Raw genomic sequence first — 24180 nt, 5'->3', positions numbered from 1 at the left:
TCTCTTCTTGAGAGAGATCCAGATGCTTGCGTGAGATAGCAGAGAGCCTGTGGGGAGAGCAGCAGAGCTGGGGCAGTGATGGCATGAGGATGTGAGGAGGGGCACAGCATCCCTCTTCCGGGCCCAGCCCTGCCTTCTTCTCCCTGTGGTCCTAGGAATGGTCACCTCAGGTCCTGCTTTCTGAGGAGCAGCCCCTTTTGTGGCCCTTGACAGCCATCTCCATCCAAGGGCCCCATCCAAGAAGCCACTGACCCCTAGAAAGCTGGAGCAGAAAGATCTTTGACAGGTAAACCAACCTAGTCTAGCCTCTTGTTTCCAGAAATCAGAGAGACTGAGGCCCACAGAGGTCACCCAACCTCACCAACAGATGTTGGGCCCAGACCATAATCGATCTTGAGACTCAGTCCAGCCCACGCTGAACCCTCATTTTCACGGATCACCAAGCTGGCTGCAGCTGGTTACAGAGTGTTGGTGGTAAGAGGACATGAAGTCAGGGGCACTAATGGGTGAAACAGAGTCAGGGAAAACAGGAACAATGACTTAATGAAAATGTTTTGGGTAAACTCAGGCTGGGGAGAGAAGTTCTTTTGGTGCCTAGAATCTTCTCTCTGAATGAATTCTCTCTGAATGAATGCATTCGTTTAGGTAGTCCCTAAAACAGTTTCTCAGCCTCAGCACTACTGACATCAGGGCTGAATATTTCTTTACTGTGAGAGGCTCTCCTGTGCATTGTAAGATGGTTAGCAGCATCCCTCATCTCTATCCACTACATGCCAGTAGCAGCTCACCCCCTCCTCCCTGGTTGTGACCTCCACTGATGTTTTCAGACACTGCAAATTGTCCCTGGAGGGCAAAACTGTCCCTAGTTGTGACCCACTGGGCTAGAATGTGATGTTACATCATTTCTAAATCTCTAGTAAAACTGTGTCTCTAACACTAATCTTACCTTCCCACTCCCCCTTTTTGGGGAAAGAACTTTGTAAGTGCTTTCCACAAGCACCTGTATCTAGCTAGGATTTAGTAACATTACTTTGTTTGTAGGGTACTGTTTTTACCTCCAAAAAGACAGAGGAAGTTTAGGGAAAACACCCCTGAACAATTCATTCAAGTCATCTTCACCAAGGACCTACAATATTCCAGGCCCTGGGGATACAGAGAAGAGACACACGATCCCTGCTGCCTAGGGCTGGGGGCTCTGCTGGTTCCTAGAGGTAAGAAAAGACTGGTCATCTTCAGCAAGATGACCAGATGACCCGTCTAGCACACTCTTCTGGGTTACCTGTGTCTTTCCTTGTCTTTGAGCTCTCTTACAACTCTCTAACTTGCAGAAAACCCAATAGTAACACAAATGATTCTTCTCCATAGAAATGCAAATGAACTTTGTCCAATGGAATGCAGTTGATTCTAGCCCTGTGGATACTGACCATTTTTTGCATCTTTATGTAAATTCACTTCAACTTTCCTGATTGCCTGAAATTGGGGAGTTCTTTCAATTCTCCTTTCAACCAGTTGTAAAACTCTTGATACAATCTTAGACACATTCATTTTACATTTGTAGGAGTCCTGATTTTCCCCTTCTAAAATGTTATATTTCAACAGGATAGACAGAAAATAAACAAGCAAACATTTCAGAGAGTGCAAAATGCCATGTGGATAACAGAACACGGCAATGTGAAAGAGATATTGTGCTTTTGTTTATCATTCTTTCTTGATAAAAAGTTGGCAACACTAAGCAATTCCCTTCTATTCCAGGTATATCTACAGCACTTACCACCAGAGAAGGTCATTAGTTTCACTGTTTTTAATTTAAGGACCCACAATTATCCCTTCAGGATAAAATAAACCTTCCTATCCTTTGTTCCATTCCTTGTCTTTAGAACACTGGTATTTCTTTCAACTGACTTCTTTCCTTAAAACAATAGATTGTTTACAAAGGGTGGGAGGGTGGAAAATCACAGGGGAGCTGAAGAGAGGGGAAGAAACACAAGTCATTTGGGATGTTCATTCTTCTCCCGGAAAGGTCACATATTTAGACCTTGAAGTGCAGAGCTTCACGCTTCTTTTAAACACCTTTGCCGGGTCTTACCTTAATACCACGACTGCAAAGTCCACTTCTGAGAGGTAAATTTACTTATCCTCATTTTGGCCTAGCTTAGCTAATTCTCCATTTTTCTTTTATTTAGAAATAGTTGGATTAAAACAAAAATAGTTGGAATTAGTCACAGAAAAGTGATAAGGAAGGACCTGGGGGTTTTTGGTGTTTTGTTTTTTTTAGGCAAAAGTCTTGAATTTCCCTGGATGCCAAGAGCAATAAACCCCTCGACCAAAAGCAGCTGCTTCTTTGAGCGCATTACGAGACTTTAATAACTTTGAGAGTTCACTCATTTTCTCTGAAGAGAAATGAGCATTCCTTATTTAGGCAGTTAATGATTTTGTTTGGAAACAAGAAAACAAAACTGGGGGAATAGCTAGGACTGAGAATAATTACTCCACAAGAAGTATATGCTTTCTCCACTGGAAAAAGTGCCCCTTTAAATGATTTACATGGTTACAGAATCCATAACATCAGTGGTGCCAAGGAGAGAAGAAAGTAAAGGTATGAATTAGCTGCTGTGGTGTTTAGGTCTCCGTCAAGACAAGGTCGGAGTCACAAGGTTAGCCAAATATAGCTCTGATGGATTCAGCATAGGCTCCCAATACCAAGAAAGGGCCTGGAGAGCCCTTTTGCCATTTTGTAACTTCCAACCACACAAGCATCCAAATGTCCTGGGGTAATTTGTCGAAGGCGGTGGTGGAGAGGGGGTAAAGTGTACAGGTAGGAACCAATGAAATTGTAACTACTGCTGAAATACCATTACTCACGTATCTATATTTGAAGACACGCAGAAAACCCACCTTAGAAATTACCCCACCAGCCTACTCTTTTTTCACATTTTATTAATCAGAGAATGATGATGTATGTCATTTCATGCATGTCCCACGTGTTATGAGCTGCAAAGAACCACATCACCTTGAAGGTAAAGGAGCTGCCCACCGCCTGGGGGCTTCTGACCCACGTGACTTCCTTCCTCAGTCCCAAAAGATTGAACCAGGAGACTCCGCCTGATCCAGAGTTGGGACAAATCATACCCAACCAACTAGGATAGTGTTGATTTTCTGAACTAAACAGGAAATAGCGATGGCTAACTATTTTACACGTACTATGTCTCAGATTAGATGAGCATAAAAATGCATCACCTCACCATTGTCTTATGAATCCAATATCATCCCCATTTTGCAGACAAGATATCCAAGGTTTCATGTTATCTTGTCTTAGGGCAGGCACCCCGCCCAAGTGTTGAGCTGGGACATCTTGCCCAAATGAAGACCCAGTGTTCCCACGATGAACCCTTCTTTTCCCCCGATTTGAAATGTACCTGTTTCATCTAACTCCTCGCTGATTTTGTTTCTGGACTTTCTATGTATCCTGACATAAGTTTCCTGTTTGGGCTCAGGGATCTGCTGAGTTGTAAACAACCGGAGTTACTTTTGAAACTATTGAAGGGCTTCCTGTCAATGTGCAGATTTTCAACACCTTCCGCGATGTTAGGGTTTAGCTGAACTGTCACCTGACTCAGGGGCTCTTGGCAAGTTCTGCCGCCATAAAGGTGCAACTTTTCCACCTGGAGGTGGGCCTCTCCCAAGCTTTCTCCAGGCCCTCTGCAAATGCACGTTCCTCATGCAACGCAACAAATCCTTTCCCAGAACACTTGTCTTTAAGCAGGTTCTGGGCGTGCCAACTGAAAGCAGAGGGCCAGCAGGAAAGGTGGAAGTTCTTTTTTTTCAGCTTTACTGAGATATAACTGACAACGGGAAGTTTATTCTTAAAGTCAAAAGCCTTTTGGGACTCCCTCAAATCGTCCATCAAGTATCAAAAACTGTTGTGAATACACAGAACCCACAGAGGAAGACACAACGCAGGCAGGTCTCAAGTTAAAAGAATACGTTCTATGGCGGCTGTACTGCTCACAACCTATTCTTCTGGCTTCAAAGATTAAGGCCGAGGGCTTCCCTGGTGGCGCAGTGGTTGAGAGTCCGCCTGCCGATGCAGGGGACACGGGTTTGTGCCCCAGTCCGGGAAGATCCCACATGCCGCAGAGAGGCTGGGCCCGTGAGCCATGGCCGCTGAGCCTGCTCGTCCGGAGCCTGTGCTCCGCAACGGGAGAGGCCACAGCAGTGAGAGGCCCGCGTACCGCAAAAAAAAAAAAAAAAAAAAAGATTAAGGCCGAGAAAACAGCCACACACACACATGCTTACGAAAACAACTGCAAACACACGTGGAAACATTCATAATCTTTGTCCTAGCAATCCCTCAAGGAGGAATTCACCCTGGAGTCAAGTTCAAGAGAAGTTAGACCACAAAGATGATCAAAACCAAAGTCTGGAGGAAACATAATTACTGTCCAGCAATAGCTGATTAAACATTTTTGTATTATTGCAGATATTTAAAAAGGATTAGCCAGAAATGTGCTTTACCTTGGAAAGATGTCTCTAATATGTGAGAGGAGAAAGCATATTTTCCACTTAAGTAAAACAATTCTCATACATTCGAATCTAGAAAGACATAAAACTTAGCTGTAGGGTAGCATCAATTGTGAGAAAGGATGAAAATTCTAAATACTTGGGACCAGGCCATATTAGTTTAGATCAGCAGTCCCCAACCTTTTTGGCACCAGGGACTGGTTTGGTGGAAGACAATTTTTCCACATACATGGGTGGGGGAAGGTTCAGGCGGTAATGCGAGGGGTGGGGGAAGGTTGGGGGAAGGTTCAGGCGGTAATGCGAGGGGTGGGGGAAGGTTGGGGGAAGGTTCAGGCGGTAATGCGAGCGATGGGCAGCGGCCGATGAAGCTTTGCTTGCTCACCTGTCACTCACCTCCTGCCGTGTGGCCCGGTTCCTAACAGGCCATGGATTGGTACCAGTCCACTGCCCAGGGATGGGGACCCCTGGTTTAGATTCCTCCATTTCAATTATCTAAACGATTGGGTTTATCTCGCTCTCAGTCAACAGAGTGGCTGCTTTACCCTAAATTTAGATGAGTTGAGGTCAAAGAACATCAAACCCCGGGGAGGAGGGCATCCACCTGCAAAGGAAGTTGACACGCAGAGCTCACATCAGGTCAAAGGCAATACGGACACAACTCCTAGACCTTTCCTGGATGTCAAGACTCCTTTCCAGGATGCTGCGGTACCCACATCCATTACATAATGAGCCTGATGCCGTGTCTTGCAAAGACACAACACAGCACAAGAGGCTACTATGCCAGGAGGACATTACCATGGTCCTGCCCTTGTCTCTCCTCAAAGAGCACTTCTCCCACCACCCTAAGATTCTTCCCTTGGAATTAAATCCCACCTCCTATGTGATTCTCAGCCCATCCCCTTCTAAGCAGCCAGCCTGTAAGTATGAGATGATTAAAATACTGTCTCTCTGGGAATTCCATGGCGGTCCAGTGGTTAGGGCTCTGCACTCCACTGCAGGGGGCACAGGTTCGATCTCCGGTCAGGGAACTAAGATCCCGCATGCAGTGTGGCATGGCCAAAAAAATCAGAAACAAAAACCAGAACCTGTCTCTCTGCCCAGTGACGTGTAACCAGGTATGGATGGGTTGAAATGTGGGATCATCTAGGGCCTGATAAATTTTCCACAGTTACAAGTGAACACAAGCAAAGTTCTCTAGAAGGAGAGGACTCTAATAAAATGCCTTAAAAAAGAAAGATACCAACCAGCAAGTAGTTAGCTGTGTGTGCTTGAGTAGTGGGTCAAGCACAGATGTAACCAGATGTGCAGCTTCAATTCCAGGACCTAGAGAGACCAAGGGAGCTGGAAACGATTGTCAGTTAAGGATCCTCAGCGTTGTTTTTTTTAAATTTTTTGGCTGCGCTGCACAGCATGTGGGGTCTTAGTTCCCCCACCAGGGATCGAACCCACATCCCCTGCATTTGAAGCGTGGAGTCTTAACCACTGGACCACCAGGGAAGTCCAGGATTCTCAAGTTTAGAGCAGAAACTACCAGAAAAACTTACATACACGCCTGGTGGTGAAAAAAAGAACCATCCAAAATTTATTCTCCAACAGACAGACAGCATCAGCAGGTAAAAACTACAGGGGTTTCTCCGTAGATCATACATTCACAAGGCATTATTAGCTTAACAAGTGAGAAAGCCTCTGGTGTATTTTCTGTAACAATATCCACTTCACAGTGTAAACAGGTACTATTATGTGTTCACTTACAATTCCAGAAGGAAAGGCACAACTTGGCAAAACAAAAAAAATTTTTTTTGGATCCTAAAGTCAGGTGCAATTACCGAGAGACAGACTTGAGAACAGTCCCAATCCACTTTTCCACATAGAGGGGCAAAGACTTCACCCAGAAATGTGGGTCTTTCTTTCTCCTTCCTTGTTAAATCCTCAAGAGTGACGCTTCATCGTCTGCTTAATATCACATATACAAAAGGGGGATTAAGAAAAAAAGAATCACAACATGTTGAACTTCCAGCTGCTCCCACCAATACATCAACTCTTAGGTTTACGACAGGACCTAGGAACACTTCAGCGGTCATCAAATAAGAAAATAGAGACTATAGCTACAAAAATAACACATGAATGAGGTAGATAAATTAAAGCTTTCACATCCAGGACTTGCCTGTTCCAACTTGGTAGCCTTCATGCAATACTCAGAAAAAAAAAATCTTCATAATTACTTGGCATAAGTCACAATCAAGGAACTTCTGGTACAAATTAGTATAAGAAGTTATTAGTGTATAATAAGACACGCCCTTCCTGTGAGTTTGTTTCTTCAAGAACGGACACCCAGCTCTTCAGAGTAGGCACCGGTGAACTAAATTAGGTCACCTGAGATTCCCTGCTCAGGTGCTCGCCTCTCCTGGTTTTAGGAAGAAGAAGGGCATCTGGAAAGCATAGGGAGGACACCTTGGCACTCTTGGGACTCCAACTGAACTGTATTTAAATAAGCAGCAACACACACACCGACTTTCTAAGGACTAAAATCTGTCCACTTGAGGGCATTCTACTTCAGGTTCCAAGGTTGAAAAAAAATTTGGAATTCTACAACCTCGGCTTTTAAAAAAAAAAAAAAAAGTACATTCAAAAAAGAAAAGAAAAATGGGTGTAGGGTTGGGAGAATACCAAACAGGTCCCTAAACAGACGACAGACCTTGTCCATTTACCCGCATACAGTCACCGCAGAAGTAAGTATACAGTACCCACCCACCCCTCCCCCCACCCCCCAAACAGGCAAAACAGTTGTCTTCTCCATGGTGGTTCAACACCTTCCAACTTGAAATAGGGCACAGTCTTTGGAAACAGTTACTCTAGGTTGTACAAAGGTTTTATGTATATAGTTTGTTGCAAGTAACAAAACTACTTTGCAAGACCCGCTTCTTTCCAAAATTAAAAAAAAAAATACTAGTCTATATTTGTTTTAGTATGAATTTTTTTTTTGATTTTTTCTTTTTTGTTTGTTTGTTTTTGCAAAGCAGCATAGCAACATTGTGATTGTAGGATGTGCCTGAGGTTGTGGTCACAACTGTAAACATTATTTGCACATCAGGAAGAAAACTGGAGGAGATGGGGTCTTTAAGAAAAACAAACAAAAAAGGGACAGTTCTAGAGAGGTCACGGCACTACTCCTTCGACGTGCGTTCTCCTGTAGCTTAGCTGACGGCGATCTTGTTTTCCTCCAGGAAGTGAGGGAACTGGTGTTTGGGGACGCTGTCGGCAGCTCCTGGCTTCTCCACCTCGGCACTGATGGCCGACTGGGAGCCATCCATCTTGGAGGTAGCGGTGTTATTCACCACAGAGCTGGCCCCCAGCGACACCGGGAGGGTGGGAATGCCACCACTCTGGATCACAGAGATTTCGTTGGTCTTCATGGCCAGACCACCATTGAGCATGGTGGTGTACTGATTCCACACAACAGGGTCCACGTTCACCGAAGGGGCCAGGATTTCCTTGGGAAATATCTCGGGGACCCTCTTTCCGTCCGTTCCTAATAGAGCCATGGTGTTCTCGATGGCCAGCTTCCTGCCACGGCGTGCCGAGCTATTGTTGGCCCCATGCGTCATATAATGGACCTGTGGGAAGAGGGACAGAAAGGTTTCCACCAAAGCAGAGATGGGATTGCATGTGGGCAAACCAAAGTCAAGTCTGCCTATGGGTTTGGTCTATCTAAACTTATATTTAAAAATTAGATTTCATATTAAAAAAATCCAGATATTGGGCTTCCCTGGTGACGCAGTGGTTAAGAATCCGCCTGTCAATGCAGGAGATACGGGATCCAGTCCTGGTCCGGGAAGATCCCACATGCCGCGGAGCAACTAAGCCCATGCGCCACAACTACTGAGCCTGCGCTCTGGAGCCCATGTGCCACAACTACTGAAGCCCATGCACCTAAAGTCTGTGCTCCGCCACAAGAGAAGCCACCGCAATGAGAAGCCTGCGCACCGCAACAAAGAGTAGCCCCTGCTCACCGCAACTAAAGAAAAGCCCTGGTGCAGCGACGAAGACCCAATGCACCCAAAATAAATAAATTTATTTTTTTTAAAAAATACAGATACCTATTCTCTTGGGGGGAGAAAAAATCAGATCATCCGGCAACCATGGATCTACATTCCTGCCTAGAGGCAAGTAAGGGCAACCGAGGTGGGGAATACACACTCCAATTTTCCCCATACCACTGTTCACATGTACAGTTTTGTCAACACCTACTACATAGCAGTGTTGTTTCAAGTGCTAGGGTTACAACTTGTGAACACACAAACTTACACAGTTAACAAATGGTACGGAACTTAACACATACAGACACGGGGTACAAGTAAAACGGGAAAATCTATAAGACCAGTAGGTTACATCAATGTCAATATCCTGGTTATTATTTATTCTATAGTTGTGCAAAATTCTATCACTGGGAGAAACTAGCAAAGCGGGTAAGCATCTCTGTATGACTTCTCCCTCTGCATGAATCGACAATTACTTGAATAAAAATTTGAGTTAAAGGGCTTCCCTGGTGGCGCAGTAGTTGAGAGTCCGCCTGCCGATGCAGGGGACACGGGTTCGTGCTCCCGTCCAGGAAGATCCCACGTGCCGTGGAGCAGCTAGGCCCATGAGCCATGGCCGCTGAGTCTGCACGTCCGGAGCCTGTGCTCCACAACAGGAGAGGCCACAACAGTGAGAGGCCCGCGTACCGCAAAAAAAAAAAAAAAAAAAAGAAAATTTGAGTTAAAAAAATAATCTTTGAACAAAACAGACCCTGGCCTGATGGAGGTGACATCCTAAATACATAAGTGTGTCAACAAGAGTAATCACTGCTGTAGAGGAAAAATAAGCCTAGTTGGGAAGGTTACACGAGGCCACGGGGAACGAATGTTATTTCATCTATGGTAGCAGACAACGCAAGGACTCTTCTGAAGAGGAAAGAGATCCTACCACTTACTGCTGCTTCGACCTGGCCAGCCTCCTATCTGCAATTATGTTCCCGGTCTGGTTTTTGAGTTTTCAAATCCCTTTCTTTATAAAGAGCTGAAGAACGTGATGGGTCCTGGGTTTCAAGCATTCTCACATCACTTCACTGACATGCTTAGAAGTCAGCAGTTATCGCAGCGGGCTCAGACGTCACTTGCTCTTCATCACTCCAAGAAATTACTAAGATGTTCCTGGCATCACGTGAAACACTCATACAACTCAATTAATCTCCAAGCAACCCTGAGGTCATTACCATGATCCCCATGCCTGAGAAACCGAGGCACGGGAGCCACCTGCCCAAGCAGCTCCAAACCTTCCCCAGGTTGATCCAAGGCCCCTGAATAAATTTACACTTTGTATTTCTGGAAGTTGGGGTTACAGTTTAAATTACTTCCATGTTCCTCCCCTGACATTTTTGCCACCTAGACTAAAATATTAAGAGAATATAGTTTTTTTAATAAGTACTTTTAATTTCTAAAATGACATGAGGTCTTCTAGGTCAACTTTAAGATGAAGTTTCAACCTTCATTCTCATTACAAAGAATTCAACTAGTCTACTCACTGGGGAGCTAGTTAGAGAAAAGAGGTCCAGAGGAACACGCCTGGAACAAAGTAGAGGCAGGACCATGAGGGAAACCCAGGTTTCCCATCCTGTGTCCTTACACAGGCCACTTTCGATCCTTACATGGGACAGTCTCCCAGGTAATATCTTAGGTGGAACCAACTTATCCTAACAATAGACACACGACATTCTTTGGAAGAACCCAGCTGTTCAGTTTCAAAGAAAGGCCAATAAACCTGGAGGCTTTCCTCCTTTAACTCCAGTGGCACTGTATCTATGTTTAACTCGTGGTATTTATTTCAACCTAGCAGGCCAGGAAAACAAAAACCAACGTACAGGGTGGTCATCAAGTCTGAAAGCACAGGCAAATCCGTAAGGGATTTATCGACACTACATTACAATACAAGACAAACATCATCTGTGTTTCCAGACTTGAACGATTTCATGCAGGCACTGACTACAACGAGAATCCCAACTTCAGAGATGTTGTAATGTGAGAAAGTCCGCTTCTTCTTTTTTCTGTTTTTTCCTTTTTGACTGCACTGCGAGGCTTGAACTCACCTTCAAGTTGCCTTTGGTGGTAAAAGCTCGCCCACAAATGTTACACACGAAAGGCTTCTCCCCGGTGTGAGTCCGCTCGTGAATCTGAAGCGCGCTGGCAGATGAGAAGTTCTTCCCGCACCTCGTGCAGCCGTGCTGCTTGGCCTGTCGTCGGGGCTGGATGGCTAGCAAAGGTGTCACGCCTGGGGACATGGTCGCGGGACCAACGAACGCACCAGGAACTTCGACTTTGACATAGGCTGGCTGGGCTCGGATAAATGTCGGTGGGCCAGTGCTCCGACCTGGCGTGCACAGAAGAAAAAAACCCAAATTATCATCCTACAGTCATTCATTCTTCAATCCAAAAAGAAAGGAGCTTTGACCACAACTGCCCCACCGTTTGACAGCCTGCGAATAGCGTTCAGGAAATTGACACCTTGCAAGCAGCTTTCCTTTTACTTGTTTATCTGCACGGAGAATGACTCCAGCACTTCAGAGAAAGTTACTATTTTGGCTTTAAAGGTATCAGCAACAGTCACAGGCAATGCAATTCCAAGTTCAAATTCCTGCATTCAGTTACCTTTATAAAGTAAGCCCTGACACTATCTTTCTGATTCTACGATGTTGCTATTCTCCCATTTTTGCCATTAATGCCGTCAATAGGCACCCCATTTATATGGGGTGCTTTTAAAATAGGTTAGGTTCTTTCCTCTCCCTCAAGAGTTATTAATTTGTGAACTTTACATAAGGGAGTGAGGTTTCAGAATCAAGGAACTATGGCTTATCTCACTGGCCAAAGAGCAGTGCCCACTTTCTCAAATACTCTTCTACTGGAGCACTTACTTAGGATTACCCATGTTGCCCCCACAGGGCTCAAACACAAAAATAAAAACCCACCAAAAGTAAGTACGCTGTCCACACCCAGCTTGCAAGAACCGTCGTAAACAAAAGCATGTCTCTACTACGACAGAGGTAGTTATTATTGCCCTCTATCCAGAAGTACCCACAGAAAGGCTAATCGCCCTACAGGGGAGCTATTTCACATATACCACACTCTCCATTTGTCAAGTTCAACCCAGGTTCCTTCTGGACGACTCTGTGCCCAGAATGGACCTAAGTTAAATCCAAAGCTCTATCACCTTCCGTCTCAGTGCGGCTGTTCTCGGAGCTGTCCACTTTGCCACCGGTATCGGGAGACTTGGACTTGACACTCTCCGCTTGGCTATTGGCTGGGGAGACTGCCTGGAAGGACGTGGTCTCCAGGACATCTGGACTTCGGCTCGGATACTCCTGGTCCCCCATCACCGAGGAGGAAGAGTCGTTGGTCAAGCCATCACTCTCCACGGAACCATTTTCTCGGCTGCTCTGTCGCTGCAGGACAAGACCAGTGAGACCCGTCTTCCCCTGGGCATCTAGGGAAGCCACCGAGGCCAGCCCTAGAGTAGGTGATGCCGAGTGGATGCTGGGAAGGGGCATGGGGACCTTCGAGGAGCTGCCAGGGGCCTCCTGGGAGCAGACTTCGTCTACATCGATGCTTTCGACATCATCATGACAGACAACGCTTGTACTGCCATTTTCACCGACCATCATCGGCTCGGGACCCGTAAAGTCACAGGGATTCTCCGGCAGAGGCGTGTTGGGAATCTGACCGCCCATGTGCATCCGAATATGCTGCTGCAGCATGACCGCGTTGGTGAACTTCTTCTGGCAGATGGGGCACGAGTGCTGCGTCTTTATGGACGTGTTGGTCCGGTGCACCCCGAGGTGCGTCTTCAGGTTGCCTTTGGTGGAGAAGGCTCGACCACAGATCTTACACTGGAACGGCCTCTCCCCGGTGTGGGTACGGTAATGCATCTTGAGGGAACTTTGGCAGCTTAAGACACGGTGGCATATGAGACATTCGTTGGGGTCGGTGGTGGCCTTGTCGATGTTCTCCACCAGCTGCTGCAATTTCAGGGTCTCTGACCCCGGCTCGGGTGTCCCACTCCCTTGGAAGCCGCCAACCCTCGGGGAGTTAAGGTTGGGCCCCACCCCAGGTAGGATGCATCCATCCTCACTTTCCGGAGAAGGCCCGGGCTGCAGGTCGCTGGGCAACGGGCCACCCATGAGGTCCTTGGAGTTAGTCCCCGAAGAGAGATTCTGAGATAGCCCTACATTGGGGGTCCCCGTCGCAAGGACGGGTTTGTTGTCTAAGGAGAGCCCGGATTCATCTACGGGGACAGGGCCAGAGAGCGCGTAGGGAAGGCCACTGCCTGCCGCCATCTTGTCGTGGAACTCGGCAAACAGCTGCGGGTTTGCCTTCACCTGGGGATGCCGATGAAAGTGCACCTTGAGGTTGCCCTTGGTGGTGAAGCGGTGACCGCAGACAGAGCACACGAAGGGTCTCTCTCCGGTGTGGGAGCGGAGGTGGATCTGCAAGGAGCTATCAGTCCCAAAAACCTTGCTACAGTACTTACACTTGTGCTTGTAGAGGACCTCGTCCTTGGGTTTGACATCTATCGGGGAGACACTCGGTGGCTTCCCTTTCCCTTTCTTGGACGGGTCTAACGCCACCGCGGAGAAGGGGCTCTGGAAGAGCACAGAGCCTGGGGCCTGAGGTAGCAACGCCCCCGGGAGACGCGACAGGACGTTGGGGAGCACCCGGGTCCCGTCTGGCTTCAGGGCGAAGGGCGTCAGCCCTGGGGACACGGAGCTGGCAGCAGAAGGGATGCTGGTGTGAGGTAGCTTGGCTGGCTTCAAGGTGTCCAGGGGCAAAGCCGGGCTCCCCGCCTTCTGGCTGAGCAGAGCCACAGCCGCCGAAACCTGCTGGGACACGTGGCCGCCCAGCGTCTTCAGGGAGTCAGCTCCGGCCACGCCGCTGGAGTGGAGGGCGTGGGAGGCCCACAGGTTCACCTGCACGCGGATCTGCTCCGTGAGCTGGATTTGCTGGAGCTGCTGCTGCTGCAGACATAGGATCTGCTCGAGGACCCAGGGGATGCTGCTGGCGCCGGGCAGCGGGGCTGGGGGCGCGTCTGCGCCCCGCTGGTTCACGGCCACCTTGGTGCCCCGTAGCGCTTGAAGCGTGACGTTGGTGTTGGCCACTTTGCCTTTGGGTAAATAGCTTATGTCCTGGGGTGTGGGTGGCAGGGCGGCCTCCGTCTTTAAGTACACGATGGACTCTGCCCCCGGCTTCTCCCTCGTGTCCCCTGAGCTGCCACCGTCCTCTCTGTGACCGTCCTTCCTGCTTGGGCTGCGTGGCTGGTGGCTCAGCACAGCCCCGGAGAAGTCTTCTGAAGGCACCGGCCCCTCGCTGTCGTTCATGATGAGGACAGGTGGATTTTTAGTGCAATTCTTCTTATGGTCTAAGAACTCCGAGAAACTGAAGAACTCGGCACAGCATTTCTCACAGATGTGAGTCTCCTCCCGCCGAGGCCTCTTTATCCCTGCTCCGTCCACGTTCACGTCATCGCCACTCCCTGGGGGGTTCATTGGAGTACCTGTGACAAGAGAGAAAAAGCTAAGAACTCTACCCAAGAAAGGATGTGGGGCGATTTCTTGGGAAAAACCACAGCTCACAGTCCAGAGGTCTTCGTGATCTGTGTCCCAACACGCACAAAACTGTGTAAGGGAACCAGGCACCCAAAGAGTCTCAAATGAACCAATCACTTAGGTAGTGGGGGTCAAATCATAAGGTCCCAAAATGTCCAATCCTAACCCCTGCACCTGTGCCAGCGACCTTCTTTGGGGCAGGGGGGGAAATCTTTGCAGTTGTAATTAGGGTGGGTCCCAAGCCCAGTATCTGGTGTCCCTAAGGAGAAAAGAAAGGGACATGAGACAGAATCAGGCCACGTGAAGCCAAGGCAGGAGTTACGTGGCTTTTATAAGCCAAGGACGGCTGGAAGCCAACAAAAGGTAGGGAGGAGGCCTGGTACAGACTCACCCTCAGAGGCTCCAAAAGGGACCCTGCAACTCCTAAATGTCAGCTGTCCACCCTCCAGAACTGTGGGAATAAATCTGTCTTAAACCATCTAGTCTGTGCCAACTTATTAAGGCAGCCCTGGGAAACGCATACAATTCATTAAAATAATCCCCTTGGAGCTCTGGCCCTCACCCAGCTGAGAGCTGGCTTGAAAGGCAAATGGATCTCATGCCACCATAAAATGATGTTGGAAACCTGCTCAATTCATGGCCGCTCATCTCCATCCTGGGCCCATCGAAAGTGAAATTGCAGTAAGTCACTCATTCAGACAATGTGGTAAGTGTACCTTCCCACCAGGGACAATGAAAGTTTAAAGTGCTAAAAATTAATAAGAAAAAACACACTGAAAAAAAAGGAAAGATTGCATGTCCAAGAAAAAAAACTTCACTGACCTTCCTGATTATGAAAAACCTACAGAAATGCCTTAACAGGCCATTAAAGGATTAATAAGCCATTAAACAAAGAAAGAAGCCCAAGAAAGGAAGGAAGGGATGGGAATGATGGATTTTATTCCTCACCTTCCGTTTGCAACTTCTACTCTGTTACACAAAAGTCAACCAACCATCCTATTCTGGGTAGTTCTATTCCTGAAAATGAGTGGTCCCTGGACTTCTTTTGCAGTTGGGTCCTATTTCCTTCACAGTGACTGCTAGTCTGCACGTCACAATGCCTGTCGGGGGACTGTGCTTTTTAGCCAGATGCCCGAGTCCTGGCGGGTGGAGAACCTCTAAGCTACTTTATTTTTCTCATTTCCTGCCTCACCTATTATATGTACACCTTACCACTGAGAAGTCATATAGGCACACCTCAGACCCAGCAACTCCAGGTGCGCAGATCCAAACCACAGACATTTGCACACATATACAAAGATCCATGGAGAGGACTTCCCTGGGGCGCAGTGGTTAAGAATCCACCTGCCAGCACAGGGGACACGGGCCGGGAAGATCCCACATGCCGCAGAGCAACGAAGCCCGTGCGCCACAACTACTGAAGGCTGCGCTCCACAAAAGGAGAAGCCACCACAACAAGTAGCCCCCGCTCGCTGCAACTAGAGAAAGCCTGCGTGCGGCAACAAAGACCCAACACAGCCAAATATAAATAAATAAATAAACTTATTTTTTTAAAAAAATCCATGGAGGAAGAGGGATATTTTTAACAGAAATGTTTAGAGCCACAAAAGAGGGGGGGGGGAAAAAAGGTAAATTTTGGTTTACCCACAGTACAAAAACGATGCAGAATTTCCGTACGTCCTGACGTGGAGACAGAAGTTAGGTGGAAGTAGGTTACAGAATAGTTTGTAAGGTGTGACCATTTTTGTTTAAAACGAATCCTATTTGAAATGTACAAACGCATGGGGGTAAGGCCAGGCAGTATCCACTTATCTTTTAAATAAAATGATCACTTTGTAAAGCCAACTAACCCATTTTGCCTCAATTCCTTGGGTGATTACATTTCCCAACAGCATGGGTTTTTGACTGAGGAGTCAGTCAACGATTTGGGGAGGGGCTGATCTTGCAACAAAGTGTATTTCTCTCGAGAAAGATCTATACTTTCCATCAGATTTTCAAACACTGGTTCTTTTACATTTCCATAGCACGGCCTTAATAAATTGACTTAATTTTTCCTAATTTCAGACTAAATAATCATCAGAAGTTCTGCAAGGTGTATGCGGGTCGGGGGTAAGCCAAGAGAAAGCAAACGGGTCAGGATCAATCCATGGAAAACAGGTTTGATGTGGTGGGCTTGCCCCTCAGGATTTCTATTAAATGTGCAAAATCGTGACAACCACGTAAGTTAGATGCCTGTGTTAAGTGATGTGATTAATTTAACAAATGTTTGTCGAGTGCTGACTGTGACCCTGGCACCATCCTATGACCTGAAAGTGCAGATACTGTACGTATTCAGTTAACATCAGTTTCTCCACCTTTTCTATTTCCGCGGCTTATCTGGTTACCTGGGCAACTAGGGCTGCGGAACACAATAAGCCTTGTACCAGTCATTTAAAGCCTCACTCGTTTAACAAGACTTCTCGCCTCCTACTGAGTACAAGGCAGGGGCTAAGGGGGTGATAAAAAGATGAGCAGCCTAAGAGCCTCCTGTAGTCCAGACTAGAACCTCCAGGTGCCCTGGGCTCCACACTATACCCATCCAACCCTATTTAACATCAGCCCCATTTACAGATAAGAAAAACAGACTTGGATGTAATGTGACTTATACCCAAGGCAACACAACGAAAAATCTAGTCATAGGTAACTTTTGAGCACTTACTATGTACCAGGTGTAATTTACATGTTATTAACAACTCTTGAGGTAGAGACTATTATATTTAACAGAGGGGGAAACTGAGGCACAGAGGACATTAACTTCCCCAAGGTAGGGCATGTGGTAAACTGCGGAGCCAACGTTAAAACCAAGGCACGCAGGACCCAGACCGTCCCCTTGAACTCTTCCTTGATACCCTTCCTCCTAAGCATATGTTTCTTCTGTTGAGACTGGCAACTATCTTTCCTCTCACAGAAACCCCAGGAGGAACAGGAAAGCTTGAGGGGTCAGGTTTGGACGTGTGGGGAGGTTAACTTAGGACACAATACACCCCTGCTACTTCCGTGTGGAGTGTAGCAGGTAGGTACCTCCTTCCTTCCGGCTCCACAACTGCTCCAAAGCAATAAAATTTCCAAGAATCAAGTTAAATATATTCATCAATTCCCAGAATCCTTAAGATAGTATCTATTGGTACACTTTCCCAAGACTTCTAATGCGGTGTTTGCTGGGGTGTGTTGTTAAACGGGCACAATCTTTCTGGAAGTGCAATTTTGGCAATTATGTGTCGAGAACTTTAGAAGTAGAACTTAAAGAGTTTCTCTTGGGAGGGAAATACACCAGTAGGCTGGTGCCTATAAATACATACAACTTCTTCAGAGCACAGTCCACCAACATCATCATTTGAATGCAATTCTCCTTCCACCCAGCAATTCCCTTGTTAGGAGTTTACTTTCTGTGATACCAGGATACAGGTTTCAAAGTAACAAACAGCCTAAACAAAAAAGGATGCACTCAGGTCCGTCAGTACGGTTCTGATTGAATAAATCAGGGTACACGAAAAGGATGACTACTTTGTAGCCTTCTAAAATAAAGTAGATCTTTATTATATATGCTTGATCTGTAAGACAACCACCCAAGACTGATTTCAAGAGGAAAAAAAGTGTAGAGAACAGGATGTATAGAGAACATGCTCCGCCCTCTTTGTGTCTGGGGATAAAGATATAAGTATGTACGTGGGAAACTTTTGAAATAATAGATACCGTGGCTGGTCCCTGCCTCTTGGAGCACAGGCCTGGGGTGGAAGAGAAACTTTAAAATGTATACACTTTTGGGACTTGCCTGGCGGTGCAGTGGCTAAGACTCCACACTTCCAATGCAGGGGACGCAGGTTTGATCCCTGGTCAGGGAGGCACATGCCGTGCAGTGTGACCACAGAAAAAAAATAAATCAATGTATACACTTCTGTACTTTGGCTTCTTTTTAATTAGCATGTTACACCCCTTTTCTCAGCCATTCTACTTCTGGAAATCTCTAACAAAGCTCATGTACAAATGCTTGTTAAGGGCCAAAGCAAAACTACTACCATCCTCCACAAACTGCAACAAAGCACTCACTTCAGACTCCTATACCTTAACTCACTTATCTTCGTAGCCACGTAAACAAGCATCTTTGTTCCCAATTCGCAAACATGGAAACTAAGGCTTAGAAATAACTGCCTCAAGGTGCCGTGCTGGTAAAACACAAGGGCAGGGATTATAGCCTTAAATACTATTGAAGAGAACTGAAGCTAGTGGCCTGATTTATAATTGTTTCTTCTAGAGCAGTTTCTTGAACTTTTTTTCATTTTACCCCTCTAGGAAGGCTTTTGAAGCTTTTTTTTCCTACTCACCGCCCCCCCCCCACCAAATTTTAATACCACCAATATATTATATTATCTGTTTATGCACTATGGTCCTTTGGAAGGCCACAAACCACTGTAACATCAATAAACATTTTTGCCCCACCCAAAAAAAAAAAACCAATTTTCACCCCCTTGGGGACAATATTCCCTTACTGACAATGCAGGTTTTAAAGGAGATAACTCTTTAAACTGGGGCTGATGAAATTAGACAGGGAAAAAAAGATGGCGACCTTATTTTCACTCAGCTGAATTAAAACTTAACATTTCTTTCAATTATGAGCGTGGGGAACATACCTCAGCGGTATTTGCAGAACCCATGCCTATGTCATCAACAGAAAGCAGGTATTTTCCTATGATGTCAATGCGGTTGCATTACTGGAAATTCTGGTTACCTGACTGACTGCTAGATCTCCTTTATTGTGTTCATAAAGAAGCCCATGTTACTTTTACTGAGTGTTATCTCAACGCAATTTATTTCCTTGGTATTTCTATGTATCTTATTGTATGCATTTAAATACATTCTGATGAGAAGGGGTGAATGTGGCACAAAAAAGGTTAAGCTCCCTGCCCTAGAAGGATCCAACAGTTCCCAAGAGTGATTTACAACCTGAATACCAGCTTGCCTGCACTGTATACACAGGCTTGCCTCTTCTGTAGCCTCCAAGCAATACCGGCAACCTCCCACTTGAGTCTTCAAACAGCAGGAGCTCTGTTTGCTGGTGCAGTAAAAAGTACTTCGACATTCAGACCACCACTGGCAAATACTGAAAGCGTATTTGCCAAAGAGTAAGACGACTCTGTTATGAACAATTGCTGGGTATGCTTAAGTTAACCCTTCCCAAAAGGAAAAAGCAAAGTTCAGAGGGATTACACAGCAACTAGATCTTCCACCCTTCCACCCCACCCCCACTCCGAATTTTAGGAATGTTATCTCTCAGCATCTAGTTATCCAATAAGTTGGAAGAATGCAGTAAACCCAGCAGGGGGCTTAGATTCAATCCCTGCCAAATGGATAGAAAATACTCTTACTATTGTATAGGAAGAAAGCTCATCTGCCAGAGGCCAATCAAATTCTGGAGCCAGTGAAAATGCTTAAGAAACAAACCTGTGTATCTCGAGAAAAGCATTATGCCTCAAGCTTATCTTCCCCCCCCATTCCTATATTAAAAGAACGACAATGAGCAGATTATCTAGAGTCCATAAACATCTTCTACCCCACCCCCACCAGCAGGATAACTGCTTACCAAAAAACAAAAGGAAATTGAGATGTCCTGAAGTACTGAACCAGTTCAAAGAAACTGGTTTACCAGTTTAATTTTACATCTGAATTCAGCAATCCCGGGAAACACTTAAGGAACAAGCCCTTAACTCAATTTGTAGGTGGCAAATTAGAGCAGCCATTAACTTTCTATTTAATTAAGGTACAAAAAAAATTTGTTCCAAATGGTCTTGGATCAAAATTCAAGTCTGCTGAAAAGGAAGAAGTAAAAGAATCAAAGTTTCTTTGTGCTATAAGGTGTGTGAGCTCTGCTATTTACGCTGTAGAGATACGACCCATATCGCCTCAACTGGAGCTCATCTTTTAAGCAATTTGTAAACTCCATGAAGGCAGGAGCTTTTGCTGCCTCCTTCCCCAGATCCCCCTAGAACAAAGCCTGACATAGACTTGAAATCTAGAAGAAAAAAAATAGATGGCAACGATCAGAGATGCAGTTCTTACATGAATTTAGAGCTTTTAAAATTTTTAGATGCTTTTTTAAACAATCAAAAGCACAATAGGTTAAGGATGATGAAAAAGGGAATATCTTGAACTCTTCCCATCATTTTTTCCAGGGCAGTAAAGCCCAGAGCACCAAATGCAAACTCTGCTTTATTTTCGACTTGCTTCCCAGGACCTCTTATTCTAAAGCCTGCAGAGGCACATCTCAAAAATTAAAAGGGAGGAGGAGAGATAACACTCAACCAGCTGAACACTCACCATAGCTCCCTCATCTGATAGAAAATCCCATCCCATAACCAACTCTTCTAAAACCACGATAAACACAGCTTCTTGGATTCAGAGCAAGGCTCAAATCAAACAGGACAAGGCAACCCTGGGCAAGCCATTGCAACCAGGAGTTAAAGTTTACTCTAAAATGAGTAAAAACGAGGATTACAGATAATGTCGTTGAGGTCCCCAGCCTGGTGTCTGGCACACAGTAGGCTACAGATAAAACTGCAGAATTATCTCAACTTGGCAGTTCAGTGCCGTCTTGGCACAATAAAAAATAAAACATTGTTATTTTGAACAAAATTAATTACTGATCACGTTTCCAGCACACAGTGGGTCTTGTATAGTGGAAACTATCTAAATAAACAGCATGCTTCATCTCCATGGTACACAGGAAGAACCCAAAAGCTCAGAAAGCAAGGTTACACAGCTGAAAGTCATACAACCAGATTGGAATGCACACCTCACTGTAAAATCTTACCAAAACCTAACTTCATTTAAAAAGAGGAAGCATTAACTCTATCCCTCCCTCCCAAGATGGCTCCCCAACTCCCCACCGTGAGGAAGGCTGCAGGGGCTTGAAGGACCAACTAGCATTGACTTCTGCAATTTCTTTTTGACGGAACAAAAGCGGTGTGGGCAAGTTGTAGCCCCTTTCAGAAACTCAGATGGAAACACAGAAAGTCAGCCTGCAACATTAACCAACGCTTCGATCAACAAGATTTCCCTCTCCCTCTATTAAAATATAAGCTCCCAAGTGCCCTATTCTCAGAATCCTTACCGCCAATGTAGGTCATTTCAGTTTAGAAACTGGGGCTAGGCAGTTATTTGAAATTTGGGAATCTTAATCGTTGATGGCTGTAATCCAGTTTAGCACAAAGGGCATTTGAAACTCTTTTGAGAAAATGCTAATTTTCCTGTATGTAGCCTGAGTCCCCTGACCACCTGCAGATTTTCTGATCTAATTTTTTGCCGTACTTCATTTTCCTCCCTCAAAAAGTACATTCTTTATAAGTGGGTCTCAAATTGGCTTTGCAAAATAAGACCAGTCTAAACTGGATTTTTAAAATGATACATACAGGCCGCTCAAATACAAAATGCGTCAGTTAAAATGTACTACTTGGGAAAACTACCTTCTGTCCCATCATGGCAACTGGGGGACTCTGCAAACACATTCGAGGATCGAAGAATTCTTTCCAAGAATTCTAAAGACTTGGCAAAGAAAACCCGGCACAGCCAGGGATAGGTCAAGCAACCGACTGGAGTCCCTAGCCTAGCCCAGCCCAGCGCTGTCCATCCCCCAGCCCCAGCCTGTCCCACCCATCAGGTGTGAGCCGGTACCTGCGAAGGGACCCGCCTCTCAGCAAAGGGCGAGGTTCCCGGCTGGGTCTCCAGGGGGCGCCTGCGCGCAGCTCGGCCGTCCACTCCAACCCAAGCGATCAATAGCAACTCCCCCTCCCAAATCGTGGAGGGAGCGCACAGCCAAGGCCCGCGATCCTAACCAGCTCGGGTTAACTGATTGCAAACTCCAGCTAGCGTTAATTTAAGAAGCTCCCCCTAAGGTGCCAAACACCACCAAAAGCCCCACTTCAGCGCGCCCACCCAAAATGAAGCGGGTAGGGGGAAGGGGAGGTCAGAGCAGGACCAGGGGAGGGGTCAGAGCCAGGAGCTCGCCCCTCCTCTCGGGAGGAAGCGGGCGGGCAGAGGGTTAACCCTTTTGTTCCAGGTGGGCCAGGCAACGAAGCCTCTCCATTCTCCCCCGCACTCCCCCTCCCAAGGCACAAAGAGAGTCCACCCTCCTCCGACCTTGGGTGCACGCTGCCCTGACCATCGGACGCCCGAAAACGCACAGCCGCCCCCTCGGTCAAGCAGATCTCTTTAATTTGCCCTGGAAAAATGTTATTTGAGGGGAAATAGGGATTTACATTATATTATAAATTTAGGAAATTTACCACATTCCCTCCCCGAAATAAAAGGTACGGTAACCAAAACGTAGCAACCGTTTTCCCATCGGAGTTGTAGCTCGGAGTGGGGTTGCCGCGCACACCCCCATCACGGGCTGGGAAATTAGAAAGCAGGCGGCGAGAGGACAGAAGCCACCAACAAGGCCCAAGAGGACGTTAAAAACGCCCCCTCCCCCCACGCGTACACGAAAAACTTATCAGGCGACAATTTGGCGGGCCAGGACGGAGGGGAGATAGTGGGAAATCGACTGGCTCCTAAAGCCCCCTGGGTTACATGATTAGGAAGAGAGGAGTTTGCTTGGCCGCTCCCGACCGGGCTGGGGGTCCAGAACTCCTCCAGACCCTCAAGACGCGCAGCGCGGAAGCGTGGGCCGGGTCAGCCCCCGGAGCTCGCCCTGGGCACGACCGCCCAGTCCTGGCCCGACCTCTCCCCTCTGGCCCCCGGGGCGCGCGTTTGGAAAGCCGGGCGCCCTAGAAAAGGCACGCAAAACGCCAGGCTGGTGCACCCCAGCGGGGCTGCTGTGCGCCCACGACCCCCGCCCCTGGGGGCCCACACCCCTCCCGCCGGCCGCGGTTTATTTTTAGGAAGTCGGAAATCAAAGATGGCTGGAGGTCAGGCCCCGAAAGGTTAGGGCGAAGATCGGCAGGCGGCGTAGCCCCGGGAGAAAAGAGGAGAACCAAAAAAGAAATTTTTTTAAAAAAGGAAAATACTGTGCTCTTCTCCTCCACCTCTTCGGGCCCTCCAATCCCCTCCGCAGCGCTGGTGGCCCGCACCCCAGCTCCTGGGGGTGGGGAGAGGTCGCGCCCCCTCCCCCCTCTTGGCCCGGGAGGGGCGCGTGCAACAGATCGTCCTCCCCCGGGAGGTCTTCCTAGGGTGCGCCCCTTCCCCAGCCTCCTACAAAGACCCTAACGGGTGAGGGAAAGAGTGGGGACCCCCGGGGTCTTTCTTTTAAAAAGCAGCGCCAGGGAGGGAGGAGGGGAGCCTAAGTTACAAGTGGGGGGAAGGCTACTAGTGAGGGGAGTGGAACCAATTACGAGAGGGGCAGAGGACAAGGAGAAGGGAACATTTCAGGAACGAGGGACACAGGAGAGGCTGGGGGTCAATTTTACAATAAGAGCGAGACCTGGGGGTGAAACTTACACAAGAGGGGAGAAGCGATAAAAGGGGAGAAGTGTAAAATTAACGAGGGTGGGGGTGGGGAATGAGGCTGCCGCTCTCCTCTGGAACTGAGCCCCCAGATCTCGGTTCCACAGTCTGCGGTGGAAGCCGTTGGCTCCCCAAAGTCCGCGCCTTCGAGGGTCCCGCGAACGTCCCGGAAACTGCCCGCCCGGGGCGTGCGCCCCCAGCCCCACTCACCCGGCTCCCCCGCCGCCGGCGCCGCTGCGGCCGCATCTGCAAACTCCGGGGCCGGCTGCTGCGGCTGCTGCTCGCCCTGGTCCTCCTCCGAGTTGATGTGTTGGGGTTTCGCCTGCTTGCGCCTCGACATGGTGCGAGCATCGGGGCGCCTGGAGAGCCGCGGTTATTTGCCCACTCCGCCACAAATTCCTGGAGTTGGGAAATTTACCCCCCTTCGGCCGGAACGCGCATGTCCCAGTAATTATTATTATCAATAATGCATTGCGATTTATCATGAGCCCTGACAGCTGATTGGCCTGGGTCCAAGACCTCAGAGATCATTTAAATAAGACCTCATTGATCAG

At 47.3% G+C, this 24180-nt stretch overlaps 1 protein-coding gene across 2 annotated transcripts; it reads right to left on the bottom strand.

Annotated features, from left to right (window-relative positions):
* Positions 1-7715: 7715 nt before the first annotated feature.
* On the bottom strand, positions 7716-23966 carry SALL4 (spalt like transcription factor 4). Of its 2 annotated transcripts, none has more exons than XM_060032664.1 (4): positions 23837-23966; positions 11764-14100; positions 10646-10926; positions 7716-8135 (listed from the first exon to the last, which is right to left on the bottom strand). In XM_060032664.1, exons 1-4 carry the CDS (start codon positions 23964-23966, stop codon positions 7716-7718), a joined length of 3168 nt encoding a protein of 1055 aa, XP_059888647.1. The 2 variants fall into 2 exon arrangements, with proteins under 2 accessions (XP_059888647.1, XP_059888648.1); XM_060032665.1 differs by having other exon boundaries at positions 13081-14100.
* Positions 23967-24180: the final 214 nt, after the last annotated feature.

Source organism: Delphinus delphis, chromosome 15 (genome assembly GCF_949987515.2).
Source record: "Delphinus delphis chromosome 15, mDelDel1.2, whole genome shotgun sequence".
NCBI classification, from domain to species: domain Eukaryota; kingdom Metazoa; phylum Chordata; class Mammalia; order Artiodactyla; family Delphinidae; genus Delphinus; species Delphinus delphis.
The sequence above is the reverse complement of the archived record's forward strand: the minus strand, read 5'-3'. Positions and strand labels throughout refer to the sequence as shown.